The 25,330-nt window shown below is 41.9% G+C and overlaps 1 protein-coding gene across 1 annotated transcript; it reads left to right on the top strand.

The window, feature by feature from the left end:
* Positions 1-802: 802 nt before the first annotated feature.
* LOC129821731 (ATP-binding cassette sub-family F member 3-like) lies at positions 803-25,159 on the top strand. Its single transcript, XM_055879331.1, has 21 exons — positions 803-1,005; positions 8,956-9,103; positions 9,461-9,537; positions 9,779-9,834; positions 9,982-10,079; positions 14,534-14,656; positions 15,170-15,436; positions 15,598-15,678; positions 17,983-18,042; positions 18,154-18,210; positions 18,429-18,451; positions 18,584-18,639; positions 19,271-19,471; positions 19,718-19,794; positions 20,047-20,091; positions 20,184-20,316; positions 20,714-20,802; positions 20,910-21,001; positions 21,654-21,786; positions 23,203-23,290; positions 23,534-25,159. Exons 1-21 carry the CDS (start codon positions 876-878, stop codon positions 23,690-23,692), a joined length of 2,193 nt encoding a protein of 730 aa, XP_055735306.1. The 5' UTR covers positions 803-875; the 3' UTR covers positions 23,693-25,159.
* The last annotated feature ends 171 nt before the right edge of the window (positions 25,160-25,330 follow it).

Genomic DNA, 25,330 nt, shown 5'->3' with positions numbered 1-25,330 from the left:
GGATGCAATCCGCCAATCCAATTTTTAAAGAAGAATAACTATATTTTGCATCAAACGTTTATTAAAACAAATACATTTGCACAAGGAGCACATATCTCAAATACATCGTTACAGTTGTTGTTTAGCTAGGTAGCAAATTTGAGAAGTATTAGCATTGACCTGAAATCAGTCTAAACAAAACATGGTATCAATGACAAGATTAAACTGTCTGAAACGAGTCACTATGATTCCCCACATGGCAGTTTCTCGTCATTATTGGTAGCTATCTGGCGATTCAGAATCACAATTTATGGACATCTTCCCCATTGAAGCGTGGGCATCGTTTTCGTGACGTTGCCAGCTAAGTCATCTATGACAAATCATTCACCCTAGTTCCGCCAAATCGGTCTACGTTTTAGATATTGCGTGTGACCAACGCATGAAAGTAATAACGTAATCGATGGAGACAGTTCCACAGTCCCCTCACGATTTAATCGTGGGATACAATAACAGCACAAAACAACAACTCTTGTTTTGGGGAATGTAATGTCATCACAGATATAACAATTAGACAGATATTTCACCGGATGTATAAATGTGAAGCATCCATCTGAAGTTTTTACTCACTACCCAATAGCCGGCAGTGGGAGAAGATGGAACGCTTCACAAAGTAGGCGTTCCCTAAAGGATTTATACAAAATAATGTTAGAACGCTAGCTATGACTCATTTGTTTCCAATCGAAACGACGGGCTGTGATCTATATAGTGATCTATATAGTGATCATTGAGAGGTTGATTGAACCAAACACAAATTAGAGGTGGAGGGAGGTAAAGCTGAGATCATAAAATCGCATTAAACAAAATACTACAATACCCATGATGCATAGTTTGAGGACATGCCTTGTCGCATATTGTGGGCACATGCGCTGTTCTTGTGGAAGAGCCGGTGTATCATGGCGACATACGTGGATATTCTGAAGAGCGAGTTTCCCGAAATTGACACCGAAGTGTTCGAATATATCACGGGTAAGAGACTGTAAATTAATGGAGATGGTGTGTGGATCTCGTACACTTTAAAATGCCACCGGCTAGATGAGTGGCTGGTGGCTTCTTTGCCACGTGAAGTAAGGTTAGCTAGCATAGCCGTGCCACACAGCATTGAGGCACAGTCAAGGGGAGACTATCTAACGTTAGCCAACACCTAACATGCCGGTAGTTAGCTAATAATCGGCCTATTTGAACCACTAACCAGATGACCTAGGCTAGCCAATTTATTGCCTTCAATTAATAGCTAACTAGCTGCTAATGTGTACGTTTACCGGCAATAATAATACAATGGACTTAGTAATATTGCGATTTTCATGGGCCCAAAGTCGCAAAACAAAACTGGAGTTAAAACAACCTAAACAAGGAGAGGGGTGGGCTCAGGGAAGTGAACGCGTAATCTATCAGTGTGTGGGGAGGTTGGATACGAACCCGGACTGCGTTTCAAACTCAAAGTAGACGGGCCTCAGCCCTTGGGGGAATCCCCGCGGCCATATGTCGTCGGTTCAAATGATTAGCCAAGCAACGTAAGTTTGCAACGTAAGCCGCTCAGCCCTCGTTTTTAATGGAGTTTGCGAGTGTACCATTATGTTAACTTCGGGGTCTGAAACGCCCCATAATTCAATTCGCGATGATTGTACATCCGCTAAGAAAATTCTGCCAAACATAAAACCTCAACATCAATATGTAGTCAACATACAAGTGTAAGTAAAAACGAATGTAAATAAGTTAGAAATTGTACAACTAATGCACAAACGTCCCATAAAAGTAATTATGTTTCGTTAGCTTTTGGAAATTGTAGAAATAAAATATTTTCCTTCCTCAGGAGTAGTTAGGCAGGCTAACATTAGTTAGCTAATTAATTTGCTAGCTATCATACAGTAGGCGTATATTAATAATTATATAGTTAATATAAGTAGACATTAAATCATAATTGACTGTAGCGCTCACACAAGCTAACGTAAACTCACCCAATTCCGTACAAATGTGCGCAACCGCAACATTCAAACGAGGCTACAAAGGAAACTAATGGGACTGTGTTGACCTCAAAATCGGGGGTGTGAACTAGGTTTCTATTCAAGCGTTGATGACATGGTAATGGGTCTTATCATATTGGAGAAAAGTTGAAAAAACGGACCCTCCGTTACATCTAGACGTGTCATGTCGTAATGTACAGCACGCATGAAGCAACTATTCCTGTCTTACAATCTCTCTCCACCAGGTGTAGCACTTCTCTCATCGTTTAAAAACAAGAAATGGACAGTGACGGGGTAAGGGGGGATACCTAGTAATTTTGTGTCTTCATTGCATGCGATCATCATTCTCAAAGCCGCTGTTTACTTCTAAGATCACTTTAGCACCGCCCTAAAACCAGATTCAATTTCGATACAAACCTTCAAATAGTTATGTATTGACACATTATATAAACTCTTTATAGTGTTTTATTTCCATTTTAGAGGCGATAAGGTGATAAGTTGGACAGATCGAGTGAAAAAAGAAATTTTCCCACACGACATCTGTCCTTCTCACTCTCACGCATTAGTTTCGCTTCCCCATCCTCCATTTTTAAAAAGACCCGACGGCGCTCATTGCCTGCTTGAATTATGCAGAAACGGGCAGTGTTTAGGTCATGTCATTTATTCTGTTGGAAAGGGGAGAAATTGTGCTTTACAATGGTATTGACATTACACTTGATCTGGAAGTATTACGTTTAGGGGCGCTAAAATAAGGGCAATTGTACGGACTAAGGCGATGTACGAGTTTACGTGAGTTTACGTTACCTGTGGCTGAAAACACAATCATCGCGGGATTAACAGTGACAAATGTCCGGGCAAGGGTGGTCCATTTAAAAATAATTACTTCCTTCCTCGCCCCGCAAGTGAATACTCGTCAGACGTCATGGGGTGCAGTCCAAACACTTAAGACACACCATACCCCCCCCCCCCCCCCCCCCCCCAGTCCTCAAATTTGGTGGACTCTACTGATGACGTATCTGACGAGTATACACTTGCAGGGCAAGTCCAAACTTTCGACTGGTGTCTCCCGAGTGGCACAGCGGTCTAATGCACTGGATCTCAATGCTAGAGGTGTCACTACAGATCCTGGTTCGATCACAACCGGCCGCGATCGAGATTCCAATAGTGCGTTTAATTGGCCCAGCGTCATCTGGGTTAGGGGAGGGTTTGGCTGTCATTGTAAAATAAGAATTTGTTTTTAATAACTTGCCCAGTTAAATAAAGGTTGAAATAAAAATAAATATGCCCCTATCTCCGTGAACTAATCTAGACTAAAAGCCAATTAATGCTTAATCCAAAAATCTGGTTGCTGGCTCCAAATGGCGTTTATGACAATTGTGGTGCCTCCGGAGGCCCCTCAATCTACACACAATACCCCATAATGACAAAAAAAGACATATCACATTATATATGTATTTAGACCCTTAACTCGGTGCATTGTTGAAGCACCTTTGGCAGCGATTACAGCTTCGGTTCTTCTTGGGTATGAAGCTTCAAGCTTGGCACACCTGTATTTGGGGAGTTTCTCCCATTCTTCTTTGCAGATCCTCTCAAGCTCGGTCAGGTTGAATGGGGTGTTGCTGCACAGCTATTTTCAGGTCTCTCCAGAGATGTTCGATCGGGTTGAAGTCCGGGCTCTGAAAAACATCCCCACGACATTATGCTGCAACCACCACCAGTGGGCCAGCTCTAGGAAAAGTCTTGGTGGTACCAACTTCTTCCATTTAAGAATAATGGAGGCCACTGTGTTCTTGGGGACCTTAAATGCTGCAGAATTTTTTTGGTGCCCTCCCCCATATCCGTGCCTCGACACAATCCAGTCTCGGAGCTCTACGTACAATTCCTTCGGCTTCATGGCTTTGTTTTTGCTCTGACTTTCAGGTCAACTGTGGGATCTTATATAGACAGGTGTGTGCCTTTCCAAATCAATCAATTGATTTTACCACAGGTCGACTCATCAAGTTGTAGAAACATCTCAACGATGATCAATGGAAACGGGTTGCACCTGAGCTCAATTATTCTCATAGCAAAGAGTCTGAATACTTATTTAAAAAAAAAAAAAGGTATTTCTGATTTGTATTTTTAATAAATTTACACATCTCTTAACCTCTTTTTGCGGTGTCATTGTGGGGTTTTGTGTGTAGATTGAGGAATTTTAATTTTAGAAAAAGGCTGTAATGTATCTGAATACTTTCCGAATGCTCTGTGTATGTGGACTAGAGGTCGATCGATTATGATTTTTCAACGCCGATACCGATTTATTGGAGGACCAAAAAAAGGCGGATACCGATTAATCGGCCGATTTATTTTATTTATTTGTAATAATGACAATTACAACAATACTGAATAAACACTTATTTTAACTTAATATAATACATCAATAAAATCAATTTAGCCTCAAATAAATAATGAAACATGTTTAATTTGGTTTAAATAATGCAAAAACAAAGTGTTGGAGAAGAAAGTAAAAGTGCAATATGTGCCATGTAAGAAAGCTGGTGGTTCCTTTTAACATGAGTCTTCAATATTCCCAGGTCAGAAGTTTTAGGTTGTAGTTATTATAGGAATTATAGGACTATTTCTCTCTACACGATTTGTATTTCATATACCTTTGACTTGGATGTTCTTATAGGCACTTTATTATTGCCAGTGTAACAGTATAGCTTCCATGCCTCTCCTCGCTCCTACCTGGGCTCGAACCAGGAACACATGGACAACAGCCACCCTCGAAGCATTGTTACCCATCGCTCCACAAAAGCCGCGGCCCTTGCGGAGCAAGAGGAACAACTACTCCAAGTCTCAGAGCGAGTGACGTTTGAAACGCTATTAGCGCGCACCCCGCTAACTAGCTAGCCATTTCACATCAGTTACACCAGCCTAATCTCAGGAGTTGATAGGCTTGAAGTCATAAACAGCGCAATGCTTGAAGCATTGCAAAGAGCTGCTGGCAAAACGCACAAAAGTGCTGTTTGAATTAATGCTTACGAGCCTGCTGGTGCCCACCATCGCTCAGTCAGACTGCTTTATCAAATATCAAATCATAGACTTAATTATAATATAATAAGCACACAGAAATACGAGCCTTAGGTCATTAATATGTTCAAATCCGGAAACTATCATCTCGAAAACAAAATGTTTATTCTTTCAGTGAAATACGGAACCGTTCTGTATTTTATCTAACGGGTGGCATCCATAAGTCTAAATATTCCTGTTACATTGCACAACCTTCAATGTTATGTCATAATTACGTAAAATTCTGGCAAATTAGTTCGCAGAGAGCCAGGTGGCCCAAATTGTTGTATATATCCTGACTCTACGTGAAATGAACGCAAGAGAAGTTACACAATTTCACCTGGTTAATATTGCCTGCTAACCTGGATTTCTTTTAGCTAAATATGCAGGTTAAAAAAATATACTTCTGTGTATTGATTTTAAGAAAGGCATTGATGTTTATGGTTAGGTACACATTGGAGCAACGACTGCCCTTTTTCGCGAATGTGCACTGCATCGATTATATGCAACGCAGGACACGCAAGATAAAGTAGTAATATGATCGACCATGTGTAGTTATAACTACTGATTATGATTGATTGATTGTTTTTATAAGATAAGTTTAATGCTAGCTAGCGACTTACCTTGGCTTCTTACTGCATTCGCGTAACAGGCAGGCTCCTCGTGAGGCAGGTGGTTAGAGCGTTGGACTAGTTAACCGTAAGGTTGCGAGATTGAATCCCTGAGCTGACAAGGTAAAAATCTGTCGTTCTGTCCCTGAACAAGGCAGTTAACCCGCCGTTCCTAGGCCGTCATTGAAAATAAGAATGTGTTCTTAACTGACTTGCCTAGTTAAATAAAGGTGTAAAAAAAAAAAATCGGCCCTAATTAATCGGCCATTCCGATTAATCGTCGACCTCTAATGTGGACACGCCTTCAAAGTGGTGTTTTTGGCTATTTCAGCCACACCCGTTGCTGACAGGTGTATAAAATTGAGCACACAGCCATGCAATCTCCATAAACAAACATTGGCAGTAGAATGGCTTTACTGACAACGTGGCACCGTCAAAGGATGCCACATTTCCATCAAGTCATTTAGTCAAATTTGTAATCTGCTAGAGCTGTCCCAGTCAACTCTAAGTGCTGTTGTTAAGTGGAAACGTCTAGAAGCAACAACGGCTCAGCCAAGAAGTGATAGGCCACACGCTTATAGAACGGTACCACCGAGTTGTGTGTAAAAATCCTCCATGACATTGTAAGCAGAAACTGCTGTGGGAAGGTGGGTTCCTTCCAGGATTGACAGAGCTGTCTTCAGTTTGGAGCAGCCGTCCGAGAGGAAGGTTAGCTTAACAGTGAAGGCCTGCACCTTCTCTTCTGTTTCCAGCTGGCTGAGGATGTTTGTGACTGCCTGGGGTGCTGACTCTTCTGCCAACAAAAACTCTCTGTATAGATGAACATGCCCTGCATGGCACTTTACTGCCTCAATCTAGCTATTCCATCTGGAGCTCACAACTTCAGGAGGATCCTTGGCCTGCACAAACGCCTTCATAATGTGGAAGCCCACCCATCTTCTCTTTCTGGCAGGCTTCTTGAAGAAGACAGATCTCATCTATGTCACAAGTGATGCAACTTCAGAGAAGTATTTGTAGTGCTGCCAGGTCTCACCCACCAGATTGATGACATGGCAGAGAACGGTTACATTGAAACTGTTGGGCATCACTCCTTTCAGAACCTCCTTGTATGTCTTCAGGCAGTAGGAGGCATTATCTGTGACCACTGCCCAGGCATCATTCAGGTTCAGATCGTTGCTGTGGAGGGAGGCTAGTATAGCTTGGGAAAACGTTGAGTAGTCGCATCTGTCCATGAAAATGACATCTGCTAGAAAGTACTGGTTTTCAACACCTGCACTGAAAGATAAAGAACGACTTTAATTATGTTTTAACCTAAAATAATATTGTGACCAAGTGTTATTTAAATAAAGTGTTTTAACGCAATATAGATACAGAGATGGTTAGCTAGATAGAGAGGCAAACCGCTGCTGACATTATGCATCCCTGTATTTCACAACGAAAGCTTGTCGTTTGGAATAACACAATTTGCATGTGGACAATTCACATTGCAGAATGTAAATGTAGGTTATTGCAACTGTATATTAATAGGTTAAGTTCAACTCACCAATGACGATGTTTAGAACGCTGCAATCCCTTGCGTCTGTCTCGTCAACGACCACCGCAAACTTCTTCCCACTGATCTTCTGTCGAACGGCAGTCGTATGTTGGTCGAACACACGGGGCAGGTGAGTTTGACGGAGGCTGCTCTCATTTTCGGGCAACGCTCCTCCCTGTTTGCAATGCTTCACTAGAAACGGCCGTAGCTTTCTTCGCTTTTCTAAGGGGATGTCAGACTCGGCGCACACAGTTACAAAGTCCTGACTAAATTCTCGTCTTGAATCGGCTGGTAATGGCTGTTTTAAAAAGGGCTTGCTCTGGCTAACACAGTGCTTTTCCTTGTTCTTCACATGGGCTTTAGACTTTAAGTGGTCATAACACATATTTTTACGGGTCCAATCAATAGTATGTTGACAGAATTTGCAAAACAGCTTATCGCCTGACTCATAGTCCTTTGGGTATTGCTCTGCTCTGAATTTAGGGGTTAGGGTAGAATTGTATTTTTTTTGACGACTTGGCTGGTTACTACAAACATTTAGCCTACTTGTGATTATTAATACATTTCAGACAAATTATGGAAAATTCTGCAATATTCCACGTTTTACTGTTGATTCTATCTTTATTACCAAATTCCGCAATTCCGTCCTCATTTTCCACACCACGGAAATCATAGGGCCCTACTTTATCTACTTCCCCGGAGTCGGATGGAGTCGTGGATACCATTTTTGTGTCTCTTTGTACAGTATGAAGGAAGTTAGAAGTAGTTTCACAAGCCAATGCTTATAACCATAGAAACTGCCGCCATGAATTTAACTAACCTGTTTTTGGTGATACTTTTTTCACCGACTCGAGAACGAAGATAGCATCTAGGAAATGCCTTTTCCCAGAAACTGACATTTCTAACATACTTGAGGTGAAAAATCTATGCCTGTGGTTTGTATGGGGCTTTCTTGTAACCCCCAGTAATGGACACCAAATATCTTGGTACACCAGCGCATGGAGTTGTCAAGAGCACAAACAGATCTGGAACCAGGCTACGTCTAGCTGCTTAGAAGACTGCTTCATGATAACATTTTGTGTTGTGTCCCTCAGTGTGTTACCTATAGATTCTCAGACAAAGTAAGATTGATCCTGAGCCATGTTCAGTAGCTGAAAGTTGCTGTTAGAAATCTCATGGAAGTGGTGCAGTGGTCTAAGGCACTGCATCGCAGTTGCTAGTTGTGCCACTAGATATCCTGGTTTAAGTCCAGGCTCTGTCACAACTGGCCGCGACCGGCGAGACCCACGGGGTGGCGCACAATTGGCCCAGCATCATCCGGGTTTAGGGGAGGGTTTGGCTGGCAGGGATGTCCTTGTCCCATCGTGCACTAGCGACTCCTGTGGCGTGCCGGGCACATGCACGCTGACACAGTCACCAGGTGTACAGTGTTTCCTCCGACACATTGGTGTGGCTGGCTTCCGGGTTAAGCGGTCATTGTCAAGAAGCAGTGCGGCTTGGTTGCGTCATGTTTCGGAGGACGCACGGCTCTCGACCTTCGCCTCTCCCAAGTCCATACGGGAGTTGCAGCGATGAGAGAAGACTAACTACCAATTGGATACCACAAAATTGGAGAGAATGAATGAATGGAGCCAACGTGTTTCCTTACTCTACATTTCAGAGGGCCACATGATTAGCATTTCTCTATCTGAAGGTCCTAAAAGCTGCATCCTTCTAAATGCACCCCTGATTTCTAGCCTGTGGCATTCCTCTGTGATAGGTGTGTTGGACTGTGGAGGGGTGGAGTTTGAGGATGGAGAGGAGGTGTATGATGCGATTGGAGGGCTGTTGCAGGGGTCGTCGTCTGACTGTAAAAACGAGGATGACATTCGGGACATCTGTCAGCAGATGTTCAACACTCTTAAACTGTAAGTGCAACACACACACACACACACACACACACACACACACACACACAAGCCCTTCTTACATCAGCTGATATCTCAAAGTGCTGTACAGAAACCCAGCCTAAAATCACAAACAGCAAGCAATGCAGGTGTAGAAGCACGGTGGCTAGGAAAAACTCCCTAGAAAGGCCAGAACATAGGAAGAAACCTAGAGAGGAACCAGGCTATGAGGGGTGGCCAGTCCTCTTCTGGCTGTGCCGGGTGGAGATTTTCACAACCAGCATACAACACAAAGACTAATTGTCACACACCAAAAGCTAATATTTTATGTATTTCCGCTTGCTGACTCATCAAAAATATACTCGTCTTTTCCATCAGGAGTAACGGCCATGCCGCTTCAAAGCAGGTGCTGCTCGACGCTCCGGTGCGGTTGTCTCAGATATCTGCAGAGTGTGGTGAGTCCCTTGTCTGCAGGGGGACTTAGGTATTCCTATGTCAGCTTTACGGTCCATGTTTGATATTCATTTTGGTAGCCTGTTGATATGTAATCTGTTTCTAGTCTTTTTTCCCGTCCTCTACTGCTCGTACTTCCTATTTTCTCTTCCCTTTCTACCACCTCTCCCATGTCTTTTTAATATACTCTGACTTATCGTTGCGTCTCATTCCACTCCTTCTGTCTTTCCCTTCTCGTCTCAGTATCTGCCACTAACGATGTCCAAGGGATCTGGATGATGAAGAGGGGCCAGAATACAGTAAAGTATTTTAGAATCATTTTTGTTGCGTTGTAACTTCTTGTGTATTATGTTTTTTGTCGAAGGCTCGAGTCAGCCCTGTAGCTATGCTATTCTCCTGTCAACTTCATCCACTTTGTCTTCTTCCACACACACACACCACCTCAGACTGTGGATGCGAGGAAGCTAGAGAAGGCCGAAGCCAAGCTGAAGCAAAAACAAGGGAGGAGAAATGAACGTGATTCGCAAAAAACAACTAATCCACTGTGAGTTTCATATGCTTTTCATCTACACCCAAAGACTATGCAAACAGTTTATCATTGGCAGCGATGGAAAAAGTACCCAATTGTCATATCGGACTAAAAGTAAAGATACCTTAATAGAAAATGACTCAAGTAAAAGTCACCCAGTAAAATACTACTTGAGTAAAAGTATTTGGTTTTAAATATACCTAAGTATCAAAAGTAAAAGTAGGTATGTTAAATTCCTTTATATTAAGCAAACCAGATGGCACATTAAATAATTTTTTATAGACAGGGGTACACCAACACTCAGACACCATTTACAAATGAAGCATTTGTGTTTCATAAGTCTGCCAGATCAGAGGCAGTAGGGATGACCAGGGATGTTCTCTTGAAGTGTGAGTTAGACCATTTTCTTGTCCTGCTTTGCATTCAAAATGTAACGAGTACTTTTGGGTGTTAGGGGAAACGTATGCAGTAAAAAGTACATTATTGTCTTTAGGAATGTAATAAAGTTAAAGTTGTGAAATATATAAATAGTAAAAAGGAAAAAGAACAGTAACAACTTCTTAATTAAGAATACTATAACGATATGGTAGAAAATGAAACCTATTTTACAAGAACCAGAAACAGAACTTTATGGAATAATCCTTGGATAGCTTTTCAGAATTCATTGATTTTTAAATTTGTTCACATGCAAAACCGAAGGAATAGAAACCGTAAATTACTTTGTAACAGGAGATACATTTGTTTCCATTCCAAAATGTAAAAAGTTATTTTGGGGACTTTACAAAAATATAAAAGCAACATGTAAAGTATTATTTCAGCTCATGAAACCAACACATCTCAGAAATATTTTCCATAGCCACTAAAGGGTTATTTTTTTATGTTGCGTACAAATTTGTTTACATCCCTGTTAGTGAGCATTTCTCCTTTGCCAAGATAATCCATCTGGCAGGTGTGGCATATCAAGAAGCTGATTAAACATGATCATTACACGGTGCATCTTGTGCCGGGGACAATAAAAGGCCTCCCTAAAATGTGCAGTTTTGTCACACAACACAGTGCCACAGATGTCTCAAGTTTTGAGGGAGCGTGCAATTGGCATGCTGACTGCAGGGATGTCCACTAGAGCAGTTGCCAGATAATTTAATGTTCATTTCTCTACCATAAGCTCCCTTCAACGTCCTTTCAGAGTATTTTGCAGTATGTCCAACCGGCCTCACAACCGCAGACCACGTGTAACCATGCCAGCACACGATCTCTATATCTGGCTTCTTCACCTGCGGGATAGGGTGGGGGTGCTAAGGAGTATTTCTAAAGCCCTTTCTTCGGGAAAAATGTATTCTGATTGGTAGGGCCTGGCTCCCCAGTGGGTGGGCCTATGCCCACCCGTGGCTGCGCCCCTGCCCAGTCATGGGAAATCCATAGATTATGGCCTAATGATTTTTTTTCAAATGACTGATTTCTTTATCAATTCTAATTCTGTAAAAAAAAAAATGAAATTGTTGCATGTTGTGTTTTTTAAAATATTTTTGTTCAGTGTAGATAGTTTGGAATACATGAAACTTAAGTTGCATCACGAAATTTCAATTTGAAATCTTTTGGACATCAGTACAACCTTGAGGTCATCTTATTTGAGTAAGTAAAGGATGTTCATATGATAGGGAAGATATACTAAACCTTGCAGAGATCATATCCAACTGACAACCTATTAGATTTTTTTTTTAAATGATTGGAACCAAGATTGAAAAAGATCTGATGTTAGTACAAAATGGAGTGAAAGTTGGAGCATAACTAACTAAATTCATCCAGTATAAACTAATGTATAGAATATATTATATGAGACAAAGTTCACATTCTACAGCACAACAGCAGAGTCCGGTCTCTGTGTAAAACTAATAATGACTCAATAATCCATGCTTTCTGGGAATGCTATTAAGTTTGAAAGTTGTGAGCGGAGCTTGAAAGTTGGCTGTCAGAAATATTACTATGTGAATGTATTTTTAATCCATCTCTCTGCATATTTCAAGACATTACATTCAGGGGAGGTAGTGAGATGCACGATTATTTTCTCATCACTGAGAAGAAAAAAATAAGGTTACTAAAAACATAGACATCAATCATCATTGACACAATGGAAAACATCTAATGATTTCTTATTTAAATATTGAAATAGCATGGGCGACTGAGAACAAGTTGGTATAATTTAAGGCCAAGTGACACAATAATGCAGGCAATAGGGGTGAGGGGTTGAGCATGCGGGTCTGGGCAGAAGAGATGTAGTCATTGTATGTGTCTGTAAGTTGTCGTTCGTATGTATACGTTTTTTGTTTTGTGGAATGTACAAAAAATGTGTGTGTACAATACCAGTCAAGTTTGGACACACCTACTCATTCAAAATATATTTTAGATTCTTCAAAGTAGCCACCCTTTGCCTTGACAGCGTTTCACACTCTTGGCATTTTCTCAACCAGCTTCACCTGGAATGCTTTTCCAACAGTCTTGAAGGAGTTCCCCCCCCACTTGTTGGCTGCTTTTCCTTCAGTCTACAGTCCAACTCATCCCAAACCATCTCAATTGGGTTGAGGTTGGGTGATTGTGGAGGCCAGGTCATCTGATGCAGCACTCCATCCCTCTCCTTCTTGGTCAAATAGCCCTTACACAACCTGGAGGTGTTTTGGTTCTTTATCCACTTATAGTCCCACTAAGCACAAACCAGATGGGATGGCGTATCACTGCAGAATGCTGTGGTAGCCATGCTGGTTAAGTGTGCCTTGAATTCTAAATAAATCACACATTGTCACCAGCAAAGCCCCCACACACCACCACCTCCGTGCCTACACATGCGGAGATCATCCATTCACCTATTCAGCGTCTCACAAAGACATGCCAGCTGGAACCAAAAATCTCACATTTGGACTCATAATGCTGCTGTTGCATCAAAAGGCTGTTTTATGAAACAATACATATTTTATTTTTTTGAATGCTCATCTGTGTGTGTTCTACTGAGGATGGGCCTCGAAGATTTACCATGTCTTTGGGGATACTGCATTCCAGAGCATGAGTTCATGTTTCTGTACTGGGGTACCAGGGGGAGATGGCTCCAGTATGGAGTTGGGGGGCCAGGCACTGGTCTCTACACAATGACAACCGTTTTTACAGCAGATACTGTCTGCAGTGAATTATAAATATCTTTCATACAAATCTTAACCATGACCCATTCCATACATCTGTTGTGTGTCATGTAGACTGAAGGAGGATGGACTTTGATATAAAATGTTGTGGCTCAAACCAGCTGGTTGAGTTCTCAGTGATCACCTACAGGGGTGATTACCGACCAGCTCCATTACTGCACTAATTAAATAATAAAGTTTGATTGTTTTGAAGAAATCTTAATTCCACCACACTCATCAGACCAAAGGACAGGTTTTCACCGGTCTAATGGCCATTGCTTGTGTTTCTTGACGTAAGTCTCTTCTTATTGGTGTCCTTTTTAGTAGTGTTTTCTTTGCAGCAATTCAACCATGAAGGCCTGATTCACTCAGTGTCCTCTGAACAGTTGATGTTGAGATGTGTCTGTTACTTGAACTCAGAAGCATTTATTTGGGCTGCAATTTCTGAGACTGGTAACTCTAATGAACTCTGGGTCTTCCTTTTCTGTGGCGGTCCTCATGAGAGCCAGTTTCATCGTAGCGCTTGATGGTTTTTTGAGACTGTTCTTGACATTTTCCGGATTGACTGACCTTTATGTCTTAAAGTAATGATTGACTGTCGTTTTTCTTTGCTTATTTGGGCTTTTCTTGCCATAATATGGACTTGGTCTTTTACCAAATAGGGCTTTCTTCTGTATACCACCCCTAGCTTGTCACAACACAACTGATTGGCTCAAACCCATTTAAAAAAGAAAGAAATTCAGCAAAGTAACTTTTTTAACAAGGCACACCTGTTAATTGAAATGCATTCCAGCTGACTACCTCGTGAAGCTGGTTGAGAGAATGCCAAGCGTGCAAAGCTGTCATCAAGGCAAAGAGTGGCTACTTTGAAGAATATAAATTGTTTAATACTGTTTTGGTTACTATTATTCTACAATGTAGAAATTGTAGAATTATTCTACAATGTAGAAAATAGTACAAATAAAAACCCTGGATTGAGTAGGTGTGTCAACTTTTGACTGGTACTGTGTGTGTGTGTGTAAATAAAGTACAGTTGCCCCAAAACGACTTAAGTAGTACTTGAAAGTATGTTTACTTAAGTACTTTACACCACTGATCATTGGTTTGGTATTGCGATAGCAAAATACACTTTTCCATTCAACAATGTGTGATGAAGTTTGGTTTCACCTCTCTCTCCCTCTTACACTTTCTTGCTTTGTATTTGCTCTCTGTACTTCTATTTCTCTCCCTTTGTCTATCTCTTTGTGTCCCTCTGTGTTTGTCTCACTCTGTCCTTATCCCCTCTGTCTCTGTTTGTCTCAGGGTACTGGAGGAGGCATCAGCCAGCCAGGCCAGTAGCAAGAAAGACAGTCGCGTCGACTTGTCCGGGAAGAATCGCAGCTACGATATCCGCATCGAGAACTTTGATGTGTCGTTTGGCGAGAGGTGAGTGTTTAACCCTTAGGCTTTGTCCCAAATGGCACCCCATCCCTATTAAGTGCACTTCTTTTGACAAGGGCCAAAGGTATAGTAGTGCGCCATATAGGGATTAAGGTGTCATTTGGTATGAAACCATACTTACGCTTTCTCCTATTGTATCCAGCACTGGAGCAGGTGATTCATTCTAATTAGCATCATGCAATGTTGTTAGCTGGATACCGTTTCCACCGGTATTTACCTTGCATTTAAAAGGCATTGGTGTGGTTATGGTTGTTACTTTCTGCAAATGACTTAAGAATTCAACACAACTACCTTATATCAAATGGTGAGTAGCAGTGCTTGTTTGAATTAATTACAAACTGAGTAAATCAAAAGTTATTACTGCGTAATTACAATTTTATGTAATTTCTTAGTTAATGCTAGAGAGACAAAGAGTAGGAGAGAGACGGAGACATTTCTTAGTCTCTACCATAAAGCAATATGCAAGCAACTTGTCTCTCTCTCGCTCTGTATTTCCAGGTCTTTGCTGCAGGGGGCGGAGCTGTCTCTGTCAACAGGTCGCCGATACGGCCTGATTGGCCGCAACGGCCTGGGGAAGACCACGCTGCTAAAAATGCTGGCGAGCCGCAGCCTGCGTGTCCCTGCCCACATCACAATCCTGCACGTGGAGCAGGAGGTCGCTGGAGACGAAACAGGGGCGCTTCAGAGCGTGCTGGAGAGCGACACGGTCCGGGAGGGGCTCCTGACAGAGGAACGCCTGCTCAATGCGCGCATAGCCAACGGAACGTAAGTCAGTCTTACTTGCCCAAATTCTCCCCGAAGTTGGCAACGGACGGCTCATATTGGAAGGAGGCAATACTGGCAGACTTAAATGTTATTGTTGCAGGAATTTTAGATTTGAAACTGCAACAGTCACTAAACTTGCAGTTTATTCTATTCCATTTTAGAGCTGAAGGAATGGAGACTATTCGACTGTCGGAGATCTATGCTAAACTGGAGGAGATTGAAGCAGACAAGGCACCTGCCCGGTAAAGAGCCACACTTACATTTACATTTACATTTAAGTCATTTAGCAGACGCTCTTATCCAGAGCGACTTACAAACTTAGCATGTCTGTACATAATATCATATCTGTGTTTGTTACATTAGTTAGGGATGCACGATATATCGCTGAACATATCGGAATCGCACGATATTAGCTAAAAATGCCAACATCGGTATTGGCCGACGACTAGTTTAACGGCGACGTTAGAAACCGATGTCAAAGCTACCGTGCGTACCTATATAACGTAGGTACATGACGTAATAACGCCATATCAAATTTTGCGCTACACATGCAACACAGCATTCCTAACCTAGCCACAATGTCTGCTGTGTATTTGTATTTATTACTTTTCCTGGGGTCGAGCAAAATTAAGGCAGTTTATACAATTTTAAAAGATTACAATACATTCACCGATTTCACAACGCACTGTGTGCCCTCAGGCCCCTACTCCACCACTACCACATAGCATTCCATATCTAGCCCACAAATGTCTGCTGTGTGGATTGAGCAGTCAACAAGTCGAGCAGTCATTTGTAAGAGTATGAACAATTCAGCGAGACAACTCAAAGGCAAAATCCATTAAAGCCAAGATAATGGAATTCCATGCCCTTGACAATCAACCGTTCTCTGTCGTGGGTGATGGTTGGCTTTCGCCAACTGGTCAAGCACCGCTATTTTTCAGATGTCGCCCTACCTACAGTAATAGCGTTACTGCTATTAGCTTCACGACATACATACTGTGGGACACCGTTTGAATCTTTGTTTCAAAAAAGATACAGTAGCACTGTCAAAGCTGTACAAAAAAAAGTCTGCAAACACCGGCCACGAACGATGTGTTTACAATATCGCGTTGGTAATAAAGCATAATTTGTTCGACAGCAACTTCTGGGGTAGCTAGCTTTAGCTTTGTACCTAGCTAGCACCAATACAACCAGCCTGAAAATAATGATCAGTAGAAACTGCAGTCATTTTTTATTATTCTTAGCAATGGTTTAGGAATCCTTGTGAGTAAGTATTAGCTAGGTTGCCACTTGTTGTTCGCCTATTGAAATTGAACTTCAGATCATGAAAATTGCCCAAAGCTAACGTTATAAGCAGCCAGCTAGCTTTGTGTTGTGAAGCTATCCACAATAAGGATTAGGCACAAAAGTGGAATTTGCGGTTTGCCGTCAAAATAAAAGTGAAATTCAATTAATACAAATAGTAAACTTATGCTAAACTTTTATTTTGAAGGCTAACTGCAAAGTCCACTAGTGTGGCTAATCCTTATTGTGGCTAGCTTAACATAGATGGGTCCGACCACCATTAATCAAATAAGAACTGTCTTATGTGACGTGCAGTCATATTCAGGTCTTGATTGGTCAACAAGCTTATTTGACCGTGTTAAATAGTACATTTTTTGACACGCAAAGAAATCCTGGTTGAGAATGAAATGACTGAACAACGAAACAGCACAGCAAGTAAGTGAAAGAAATAGGTTTTGATGATCTTTTACTGGTAATTGAGACATATATGTAAATGCCAACAAAATAACTTTTTGGTCAGTGTGGTCTGTGTGTAACCTTAACTAACTTGCCTAGTTAAATAAAGAACAAATTCTTATTTACAATGACGGCCCGGACGACGCTGGGCCAATCAGTCACGGCTGGATGTGATGCAGCCTGGATCTGAACCAGAACTGTAGTGACGCCTCTTGCACTGAGATGCAGTGCCTTAGACCGCTGCGTCCGTGTGTGTGTGTTAACTATTTAACTACTGGAATGCTTAAAAGGCCGCAAAAATGTAACATATCGGTATCGGGGTTTTTTGGCAAGGAAAATATCGGTATTGGGGGGTTTTTTTGGCAAGGAAAATATCTGGATCGGGGTTTTTTGGCAAGGAATATCTCAATTTATAGACCATCAATTCAACAGACAGTTAATGAAGACAAATGTGGCTATCGTGTTTGTTTTTTTGCAAGGAAAATATCTGTATCGGGGGTTTTTTGGGCAAGGAAAATATATATATATATTTTTTTTTTTGGCAAGGAATATCTCAATTTAAAGACCATCAATTCAACAGACAGCCACATTTGTCTTCATTAACTATCGGGGTTTTTTTGGGAAGGAAAATATTGGTATCGGCCCAAAATGTCATATCGGTGCATCACTATTAGCAGTGCATTTATATTCATACATATTGCCAATGGTGTTTCTAAAACAGATGACTGTGCAGTAGAATTGTAGCCAGGGTGTATGCGTTTTCTGATTTAATGATTGTTCGATTTTTCTCTCTTTCTCTTACACAGAGCTTCAATCATCCTATGTGGTTTAGGTTTTTCTCCTAAAATGCAAACGCAGACAACCAAGTAAGTTACCGTGTGTGTGTGTGTGTGTGGTGTGTGTGTGGTGTGTGGTGTGTGTGTGTGTGTGTGCACGCACGCGCAGATGTGATTAACTGATCTCGGTGTTCTCCACAGGGAGTTTTCTGGAGGTTGGCGGATGAGATTAGCTCTGGCTAGAGCTCTCTTTGCCAAGTGAGTTTCTCCTTGTCACTTCTTTTATCCAAAGGACAGTCTACCCAATTAAAATACAAGGACAGAGATTATATTAGAATATTGATGTACATTTATAACGCTCTTATGAGCTGTTTCCTGAATCTCAATTTAAACACCATCAATTGGTGTGGCTCTGCTAAATATTGTAAGGCTAGCTTCAACTCTCCAAATAATGTGTGTATTTTTCATTTGTTTAGGCCTGATCTTTTGTTACTTGATGGTGAGTGATTAAACCACATTAAGTATTTTTGTATTGAGTATCTTTGAACAGTTTGACGGTGTCCAATAGTCATTGCAAAACGCCCTTTTGACTGACTGTCTGTCTCTGTCTTTCTGTCTGTTTGTTTCTCAGAGCCCACCAACATGTTGGATGTCCGAGCCATTCTTTGGCTGGAGAATTACCTGCAGGTAGGTTACTCCTGCTTACCGACACACTTAACATTGCATGCCAAATCCAATTCGGTTCCCTTCTCCCCAAAGTGTGCACATTCTCACTACAGTATTTAAAAGCATTGGCTTGGTGAAAGCATGGGCATGCGTGGACTAGAGGGACTTTCCGTCATATTTCTTACACCAGTCCAAGGCAAGGGGTGTGAATGAGTGGACATTTCAGGGAGAAGGGTAGAGAATAGGAACATATGGAATTTTGCATTGCTAGATTGTGGTGGGTAATTCTACTTTGTTGTCAACTTCTGCCTCTGGGGGTCCTCTTGAGCCAAAAAGGGGTCCGGCAACAATAAAAAAGAGGCTCCGCTAAATTGGCAGGAAGGGACACACCCATCAGTGACGCATACATAGTTAGCTTCAAATGGATTGTTTTCTTTCACCACTTACGAAATGGTGTGCACTCGTTCAATACTTCCTACAAATCTAAAGACATTGGCTCGGTGGAGTTACAACCATATTTCTTATAGCACTTATTTTTTTTGATCAGTGAATGGAAGTGAACGAATGCACACTTTGGGAGGATGGAGAGATTAAAGCATGAGCAACAAGTTCAACGTCCATATGGCCTGTTTAACACCTCCGCCCCCCACAGACCTGGCAGACCACCATCCTGGTGGTGTCCCACGACCGGAACTTCCTCAACGCCGTGGTGACTGACATCGTCCACCTGCACTCGCAGCGGCTGGAGAGTTACCGCGGCGACTACGAGAACTTTGTCAAGACCAAAGAGGACCGCCTGAAGAACCAGCAGAGGGAGTACGAGGCCCAGTTTCAGTACAGAGAGCACATCCAGGTTAGGAACCCACACACTGGCTTACACACACAGTCCTGCTTACATACAGATAAACTGAAAGGCCTATGGCAAGTGTAATAACAATGCACCTTCTAAGCATTTATCTTTGCTGATTAGAGTTTGTTTGCTTTAGCTCTTGATATGCCTAACTTATCAACATCCTGCTAAATACTTATTAGAATATATATTATAGTGTCTTATTACTATATTATAATCGTGGATTGATTACTTTCCTCTGTGTCACAGGTGTTCATCGACCGGTTCAGATACAACGCCAACAGAGCGGCACAGGTGCAGAGCAAACTGAAGCTCTTAGAAAAACTGTGAGTAACCATCTATTTCAAAGTAAGATGTTAACATGCGCCCCACCCTGCTTTCTCTCACGTAGTGCTCCCTGGGAATTACAGCCTGAAAGTCCAATTCATTGTAACGGATAACTTCCATCTTGCACATGCATCATGACCTCTGCGTGTTTGTTTGCCTGTGCACAGCGGAATGGTCATTGTAAAGAATTAAAGAATATCGGTTGTCATCCGTTATCCATTCCCTCGCTGCTCTTCTCTTGTCTCCTGCAGGCCTGAACTCAAACCCCTGGAGAAGGAAACCGAAGTCACCTTAAAGTAAGAGACCGCTCCTCCTGTCCCAAATGAAGTCAGGTTTCAATTCTCATATTAATCTGAGCGCTAACGTGAGTGCGTGCGTCTGTCCACAGGTTCCCTGATAACTTTGAGAAGCTGTCTCCCCCGGTGCTCCAGTTGGATGAGGTGGAGTTCTACTATAACACTGACCAGCGCCTCTTCACACAGCTGTCTGTGTCTGCAGACCTGGAGTCTCGCATCTGCATCGTACGTATTAATCACACTGCTCTCAGTCCTGATGACCAGATCTAAATCACATGCCCTGCTAATAGTTAGGGATGCACCGACGTGATCATTCTGGGCTGATGCCAATATCCAATATTTTCTTTGCGATATCGACTGATTCAGATATTTTTTCATTTTATGGCCATTTTTAATCATCCTAGCACATATCTGAACTGCAAACAAGTTTCTATGTTCATAAGGCTAGTAAGAACATATCTGCCTTTTTCCCCACATCGGGTCAATATGGTCACTAATATTGTGAATCCATTAATATTGTACTTTAAATCTGTGACACACTTCCACAGACGATGCTCTGTGCAAAATTCCAACTGCTAAAGTAGTACCTACAGTCGGTCTCTTGTCTCTCTCTGTCTCTCAGGTGGGTGAGAACGGGGCGGGTAAATCCACCATGCTCAAGCTACTGATGGGAGAGTTAACGCCTGTCAATGGCATCAGACACGCCCATCGGTGAGGTTCCATGCTTGACGTCAGCCATGTTCCTCTGCTGCTAGTGTGTCTCAATGGGTGTGCGTGCAGGGAAGTAAATGACAGCTTTATTTCCCTTTCTCGCTCAGGAACCTGAAGATCGGTTATTTCAGTCAACACCACGTGGATCAACTGGACCTCAACGTGTGTTCAATTGAGCTGTTACTCAACAAATTCCCAGGTGACCACCACCACCACCACCAAAACATACCAATACTGATCATTATCAAAGCCTGGGCTTTGTTCATTAGGCACCAAATGCAAAGGAAACCGATTGGAACAGAGATGGGCTACCTGGACTTGGTCCAATAAGAAATGCCCTGGTTTTTTTTTTTGTTGCCTACCCTAATGAACACGACCCTGGTGGTTGTTACGGATCCCTGTAGATGGCTTAGCTGACAACGTCACAAAAACAATGCACACGCTTCAATGGTGCAAAAAGCAGTGTGCTGTGATTCTGGATGGCCAGATAGCTAGCAACAATGACATGAAGCTGTCATGTAAGGAATCGTAGGTAGCTCGTTTCAGCTAATTTTATCTTGTTCTTGAGGTGTTTTGACTGTCACTATATGCTAATATGACTCAAATTTGCTAGCTAGCTAACCAACAACTGTAAAGATGTATTTGAGAGACAACAAGAGCGCATTGTGCAAATGTATTTGTTTTCAATAAACATTGGAGACTAAATCTATTTTACGTGCTGGCAACAATCTAAGACAACCTTGTCTGTTTGGGCCAATGTTGCTTAACAACCAACCCATCTATAGCCTGCAATCTTTGTAATTTGTAACCCCTTTTTTCTCTCTCGCGCTCTCCTCGTCCCTCCCTCCCAGGTCGTAACGAGGAGGAGTACAGGCACCAACTGGGTGGTTATGGGATAACCGGTGAGCTGGCAACTCGGCCGGTGGCCAGTCTGTCAGGAGGGCAGAAGAGCCGGGTGGCCTTCGCTCAGATGACCATGCCTTGGTAATGCCTTTTTATTATTACACTTCATGAACCCAATATTTCACACATGATCTCTCACAATGTCAAATAGTCATTTTATGGTAGTAAACTGGGTTTAGTTGAGTTGGGAAAAACGTCCTTGTACAAGCAGTATACAACTTGACCATGATGTCTAATAATGGGATTACATTTCTCTATCCTTCCGATGTTAAACCGTCTCTGTGGTCTTTTCAAGAACCCATGGTAGTTGTTGCAAGAGTTGTGGTGATAACCCCGGTGTCCGGCTTAAATTCCCTAATGGCCCCTTATTAACCACGGCCACCTAAGCATCATCCCCAGCTTCCAGTTGGCTTGTTCAACCTCTCATCTCCCCTGTAACTCATCCCCAGGTCGTTGGTGTAAATGAGAATTTGTTTCAAACCAACTTACCTTGTAAGTAAGAAATATACTGGACATCTGTCAAACTGCCCTGATAACACTAGGAACAGAACTGGAGAGGGGACATGAGAACGCTATTAATTTTGAGAAGTGTCAAGATCCTATTGATGAGACGGTTATAATCCATCGCAGAATTTATTATTAGGGTTGCTGGCAGCGAAGCACCCCTAATAATATTGTTGGAATAGCTTGTCAGAATAGCTCAATGCCCGATTGGTCAAAACATGTAGACTGGAAATATCAATGTATATCAAAACCACTACTACTAGGTGGCGTTGTATTCAGAGTCTAATGCTCAGCCCCACCACCCTGTTTGACCACCCTGTTTGACGTATAACCACGGAATTTGGTATATCAGTGTTTCTCATAAGGAACAAATTTGCTTAAAGGACCCATGAAGTCCGCCATATTGAATTTTCCAACATGTTGGGTTTTTTAAATCAAATCTTCTCATGAACCATATATCCGGTTGACTTGACTAGAAACTCAGAATGTATGTCTTTACTAAGTTTGAGAGAAGCGTTACGTCAAAAGATGGAAAAGAAAATGGCAACTTTGTAAAAAAGATGAATAACTTGTCTTCTCTGTATCACCTTGAAACTGATTAAGGCTCTTGCCGACAAGTAGGAAGTGTTAATACAAAAAAAAGAACATGGAAACAGCAAGCAATTCAGTTGTGAACCTCCAACAGCTAGCATTTATGCTAATGCTAAAAAGAGATTCTTCAAATAAGGTCGAGAGATTTGGCGATTTACAGTGTTTGTTAGTCCCAACAAAGTTTGCAAAGGAATAATTGCTACGTCAAACAGCCATTTCATGACGCTATAAATCATTTATTATATTTAGTGAACACTTGCACATAGTATTTTGAATTGTTCCATGTACAAGGATGTATATTGCTTCAATGCAGCCGTCTCTTTCAGCCTGCTCATAAACCCGCATTCTGTTTCATTGCTGCTTGAAGCATATTTTATCTCTTACACACGTTTTCTCTCTCAGCCCAAACTTCTATATCCTTGACGAGCCGACCAATCACCTGGACATGGAAACGATCGAGGCTCTAGCGAAGGCGCTCAACAAATTCAAAGTAAGCTTGTTAAATAAACTAAGTCGCTGAGAAAAATGTCCTTTTTATTTATCTCACAATGTTAATCAATAGAGTAAATCTGGAGAGAAAAGTAAATCTGGAGAAAACCTATGAAATCGGTTTTCTTTTAACAGCCACTACAAGCTTATTTTGGCTAACAATCAATGGAAGTGATAGCACGTGAACACTTGAAGTTTTAATGTGCGTATATACCCTTTTTTTTAAACTCTATCCTCTCCTCAGGGTGGGGTGGTCCTTGTTTCTCACGACGAGCGTCTGATCCGGATGGTGTGCAGAGAGCTGTGGGTCTGTGAGCACGGGAACGTGCGGCGAGTGGAGGGGGGCTTTGACGAGTACCGGGATATCTTGCAGGAACAGTTCCGCAAGGAGGGCTACCTGTGAGGCGGAGGAAGGACTTTCCAAAACCTACCACCCCAGACAACTTTCCCATTACGCCAACTGTGACAGACATGCCAAGTTACCAACTGACTTCAACCCCCAATAACCTAAAGGCCCCCCACTCTCCATTCCCCGACTGCCAATCATCATCCTCAGAGGGAGAACTGAGTTTTACTGGCTGCTTTCCCATCATCCTCTCTGCTCCCCCACACCACTGTTTGTGTTTTGTTTGTCATTTAGCTCAGCCCGGCAGTTCAAAGTGACATACTCTTGTCTATTGTCCTGAAGCAGGCAGGTTTTAGGCTACATGGAGTGCAAACTCTGTCCAAATGGAATGTCAATTGTGCGTGCACTCTGTATACTCAAACTGCTCCGGCCTCCCCACTCCCAACCTTCCTGATCATAATAGTTGGGGCTGGTTTAGTTCACTTAACAAGGAGGATATTCCATCATGTGAAGGTGGGGGTGCTGTACCCTCTAACTGTTAACCCCATGTGGGCAACCATCTTGGAATAACGCTACATCCTTTTAGCTCTGAGTAATATCAGTTAAGGGCCGAATATGTACATCAGAAAATCAACAAAAATTCTCGATTTCTTAATCTGTGTCGAATATGTGTGCATGTGTTTTATGTGATGGAGTGGGAGAGAGAGAGAGAGCGAGGATACATTTTAAGTGCATATGGATTGATTTTTCTCCTGAACATGTGTGTTGTTGATGGAAAGGGAGCATCTCTTTAGTCAGTGGAACCCGGGGTGAAGCTGAAATGACTCCCTGTTTCCAACATAGTGTAGTATTTTGGGAACTAGACAAAATTGTCATTTCAGACACCCCTGGTCTTGTTCATTAGGCACCAAACTAAATAAAACAGTCTGAAACAGGGAGGGATTACACGGACTTGTCCAATAAGAAATTCTCATTTTTTGTTGTCAAACCTTTCCTGTTGCGTGCCCTAATGAACACAATCCTGGCAACATCCATATCTGTGTCAGCATGGGAAACCACCAGCACAAAAACAACGATTTCTACAGCAACTGCAGCTGGCTCCAGGTCTCACTGCTGCTTCTTCCCCAGAATCTCCAACCAAGTAAACTATTTATGCACTAATGCCCAAGGGGGTGTGGTATATGGCCAATTTACCACAACTAAGGGCTGTTACGCACACAGCCCTTAGCCGTGGTATATTGGCCATATATCACAAACCCTTGGTGCCTTATTGCTATTATAAACTGGTTACCAACATAATTAGAGCAGTTAAAATAAATGTTTTGTCAAACCCATGCTACAGTCTGTCATATCCTAATATCCATAAGCTATTCAGGGCTCAAACCACCCAGTTTATTTATTTTAGAGAAATTCAGAATATATATTTTTTAATCCTCCTGTTATTTTGCTAACTTATAAATAGGTGTTTTAAGAACTATTCAATCATAACTCCATACTAATAAAACAGCTTTAATAATCCATCCACCAGGTCTGATGATCTGCTCTCTATGGTTCAAATAACACCATGCAACATTACTTTATTATTCAGACAAAATGGAACCTGTATCCAAAACAATCTAGAGAAGATCTACCAAACGACAAACACTCAAATAATGTTTTGTGACCATTCTAAACAGATGCATAATCAATCACAAT

The sequence above is a fragment of the Salvelinus fontinalis genome, chromosome 24 (genome assembly GCF_029448725.1).
Source record: "Salvelinus fontinalis isolate EN_2023a chromosome 24, ASM2944872v1, whole genome shotgun sequence".
NCBI classification, from domain to species: domain Eukaryota; kingdom Metazoa; phylum Chordata; class Actinopteri; order Salmoniformes; family Salmonidae; genus Salvelinus; species Salvelinus fontinalis.
This window is presented reverse-complemented; position numbering and strand designations above follow the sequence as displayed.

Excerpts from the sequence above, each read along its gene's own strand:
- LOC129821731 (XM_055879331.1), top strand. The coding sequence starts at position 876 with ATGCCTTGTCGCATATTGTGGGCACATGCGCTGTTCTTGTGGAAGAGC. Across the intron at positions 10,080-14,533 it reads CAAAAAACAACTAATCCACT|GGTACTGGAGGAGGCATCAG; the intron begins GTGAGTTTCATA and ends TGTTTGTCTCAG. Across the intron at positions 15,679-17,982 it reads GCAGACAAGGCACCTGCCCG|AGCTTCAATCATCCTATGTG; the intron begins GTAAAGAGCCAC and ends TCTCTTACACAG.